This window comes from Cebus imitator, unplaced genomic scaffold (assembly GCF_001604975.1).
Source record: "Cebus imitator isolate Cc_AM_T3 unplaced genomic scaffold, Cebus_imitator-1.0 Scaffold672, whole genome shotgun sequence".
In the NCBI taxonomy this organism is placed as follows: Eukaryota; Metazoa; Chordata; class Mammalia; order Primates; family Cebidae; genus Cebus; species Cebus imitator.
The window spans coordinates 310,757-314,287 of record NW_016107987.1 but is presented as its reverse complement, the minus strand read 5'-3'; the positions used below and the strand labels follow the sequence as shown (position 1 = coordinate 314,287).

Below are 3,531 nucleotides of genomic sequence, written 5' to 3'. Positions count from 1 at the left end.
CATGGGTGGACACAGAGGGGCAGTAAGGGGCTGGCATCGCCCCCATGAGTTACCTCCGGGCTCCCAGAGGTGCAGAGGGGCTCCGTTCAGCCTGGTAGGAGGGTGCTCCCTGCCGGGGCCAGGCTGACTTCTCAGACTCTGTGCAACTCTGTCTGCCTTTCCGCCAAGGTGTGGTTCCAGAATCGGAGAGCCAAATGCCGGAAACAGGAAAACCAGATGCATAAAGGTGGGTGTTGGGGCTTGGGGGTGGGACCCTGGAGCTGGGGGGGGGCCTTCCTGGGGGGGACCCCCACACTCACACCTCCTGTCTTTCACCACAGGTGTCATCCTGGGCACGGCCAACCACCTAGACGCCTGCCGTGTGGCGCCCTACGTGAATATGGGGGCTTTGCGGATGCCTTTCCAACAGGTAGCTTATTTTCCTTCCTCTGAAGAGCCCCGGGGACCCGTCGCCTCCTCCTCTGCTTCCCCCCAACCCACGATGGCTCCCAAATCCTGACACTCCCGGCTCCTCCTGGAGACTAATTGGCTAGCCCTGGGTTGGGGGGTCGGGGAGGGAGGCAGTGGCTTTTCCAAGGGAGCATTTAGAAGCGTCTTGGCACATATTAAATCAGGCTGGACCGGGCGGGCGCGGGGGCTCACGCCTGTCACCCCAGCACTTTGGGAGGCCGAGGTGGGCGGATCACCTGAGGTCAGGAGTTCGAGACCAGCCTGGCCAACATGGTGAAACCCCATCTCTACTAAAAATACAAAAATTAGGCTGGGTGTAGTGGCTCACGCCTATAATCCCAGCACTTTGGGAGGCCGAGGTGGGCGGATCACTGGAGATCAGGAGTTCGAGACCAGCCTGGCCAACATGGTGAAACCCCCTCTCTACTAAAAATACAAAAATTAGCTGGGGGTAGGGGGGGTGGGTGGTGTCGTGTGCCTGTCATCCCAGCTACTCGGGAGGCTGAGGCAGGAGAATGGCTGGAACCTGCGGGNAAATTAGCTGGGGGTAGGGGGGGTGGGTGGTGTCGTGTGCCTGTCATCCCAGCTACTCGGGAGGCTGAGGCAGGAGAATGGCTGGAACCTGCGGGGGTGGAGGTTGCAGGGAGCTGAGATGATGCCACTGCGCTCCAGCCTGGGCGACAGAGCGAGACTCTGAGACTCCGTCTCAAAAAAAGAAAAAAAAATTTATATATATATATAAATCAGGCTGTGAACTCCAAGAGCCACCTTTGGAAAGGTGGACACATATACAGGCTTAAGCAGAAATCTTACAAAAATCAGAGTGGGGAGAAATTCCACCCAGAGAGGCACCCCCCACCTGGCTGTCTTCCTGGTTAAGGAAGGTGGGATGTGTGGGCCTGAGTGTCAGAGATGGGATAGAGCCTTGGGGACCTGGTGTTCTGGGGAGAGAGGATTGGGGAGCTGCTGTCCCGGGGGGAACCCATGCCCTTTTCACCAAACCCCCCAAGTGCCTGAGGGCCTGGGGCGTCTGCCCGGCTCCTGGACCCCGTCCTGGGCTGTGCACCTCTGAGCTGGGGACACCCTGCTCAGCTCGCAGCTGACTTGGGAGGGAGCGCCGCTGGGATTCCTTGGCCCAAGGGGTCAGGAGTCAGCTGCGGAGCCCAAGCTTCTCGAGGGCACCCCTCTGCCCTGGCTCAGTGTGGGGATTGCATGGGGGGCATTTGGGAAGTGCGTGGAAGGAGGTGCGGGGTCGCGGGAGAAGAGGGCGCAGTGCCCACGTGTGCCCTGGCTGGACACAGCAGGGCTCCGCTTCGGTTTCCAGTTTGGGGGTTCAGAGTGCAAGCCTGTGTGGAACGGGGTTGGCGGGGCTGGCAGGGGGAACGCGTGGCCTCCGTTCTTGACCGTTTTATTCCAAAGGGACAGGTCGGGGGTTTTTATTTGGGTGCTTGTTTGCTGAAAGACTTCAGGTCCCAGACGTCTGGCCTCTGCCTCTGCTGGCTGAGGGTGGAGGGCTTTGGGGGTGGCGGCTGGGAGCGGCAGGTATAAACGTATAAATCATAAATGAACAATTCAGAAACGGACCCAAGTGGGAGCTCTCCAGGTTTCCACGGCTCAGGCCGTAAGGACGGGGGTCCATATCCCTCCTGTTCTCCCCTCCCGGGCACGTGGCCTCCAGGCTGCAGACAGAGCCCACCTCTTGCACAGTCTCTGGGACTCAGGACCCAGTGAAATGAGGCCGCTGGGGCCCGCAGGCCTGCCTGGCTTTGCGCAATGAAGCCTTGGGGAGCTGGAGTCCCCAGGAGAGGCTTGGGGACCTGACGTCACTGGGGGAGACACTTGGGGACCTGGTTTTCCTGGAAGAGGCTTGGGGAGCAGGTGTCCCCCAGAGAGGCTTGGGCAGCGGGTGTCCCTGGGAGAGGCTTGGGGAGCAGGTGTCCCCGGGAGAGGCTTGGGAGCGGGTGTCCCCGGGAGAGGCTTGGGGACCTGATGTTGCCGGGAGAGGCTTGGGGAGCGGGTGTTCCCGGAAGAGGCTTGGGGACCTGGTTTCCCCGGAAGAGGCTTGGGGACCTGGTGTCCCCCAGAGAGGCTTGGGCAGCGGGTGTCCCCGGGAGAGGCTTGGGGAGCAGGTGTCCCCGGGAGAGGCTTGGGAAGCTGGTGTTCCCTACTTGGGGCGGTGGGGTGAGCTGATGTTCACACCCCAATCCCGGCAAACAGAGCGCATCTGGAACTCCCTGGTGGGCGCCCGGATGTGAACCCCACTCCAATGCGCTTTGCGGGGACCTGTTTGGATTCTCCTGGCCCGGCTGGTCCCGAAGGCAGCGCCAGCTCTGGGCCAGGGGGAAAGAGGACAGTCGGGTGGGGGGTGGTCTGCAGAGTGGGAGAAGGGGTGACGCTCCCCAGGGGAGAAGAGACGCGTTCTGGGGCTGCCGGGGGTACGGGGAGGGTCCCCCAGCCCCCATCGTGCGCCCTCACCGCGCCCGGGTCCGCTCCGCAGGTCCAGGCTCAGCTGCAGCTGGAAGGCGTGGCCCACGCGCACCCGCACCTTCACCCGCACCTGGCGGCGCACGCGCCCTACCTGATGTTCCCCCCGCCGCCCTTCGGGCTGCCCATCGCGTCGCTGGCCGAGTCCGCCTCGGCCGCCGCCGTGGTCGCCGCCGCCGCGAAGAGCAACAGCAAGAACTCCAGCATCGCTGACCTGCGGCTCAAGGCGCGCAAGCACGCGGAGGCCCTGGGGCTCTGACCCCAGCGCGCGGTCCCCCCGCCAGCGTTGCGCGCCTCCGGACCCTGGGGCTCCGCGCACCCCGCCTGCACCGCGTCCTGCACTGCACCTCCCCTGCGAAATCCTCCCACCGCCCGGAGCCAACGCGGCCCTCAGCGCTCCTGCAACCTGGGGGCTCCCCAGCGCGCCGGCACCCGTGCGCTCCTGCAACCCGGGGCTCCTCAGTGCTCCAGCACCCGTGCGCTCCTGCAACCCGGGGGCTCCCCAGCGCGCCGGCACCCGTGCGCTCCTGCAACCCGGGGGCCCCTCAGTCCACCTGCACCCGTGCGCTCCTGCAACCCGGGGCTCCTCAGTGCTCC

The 3,531-nt window shown here is 64.1% G+C and overlaps 1 protein-coding gene across 1 annotated transcript in view; it reads left to right on the top strand.

Moving 5' to 3' along the window:
- SHOX (short stature homeobox) overlaps positions 1 to 3,193 on the top strand; it is a 12,774-nt gene extending 9,581 nt beyond the window's left edge. The window contains exons 3-5 of the mRNA XM_017518356.2: positions 169 to 226; positions 321 to 409; positions 2,948 to 3,193. Of these exons, the coding sequence (XP_017373845.1) occupies positions 169 to 226; positions 321 to 409; positions 2,948 to 3,193 (393 nt within the window). The remainder of the gene's footprint in view (positions 1 to 168; positions 227 to 320; positions 410 to 2,947) is intronic.
- The last annotated feature ends 338 nt before the right edge of the window (positions 3,194 to 3,531 follow it).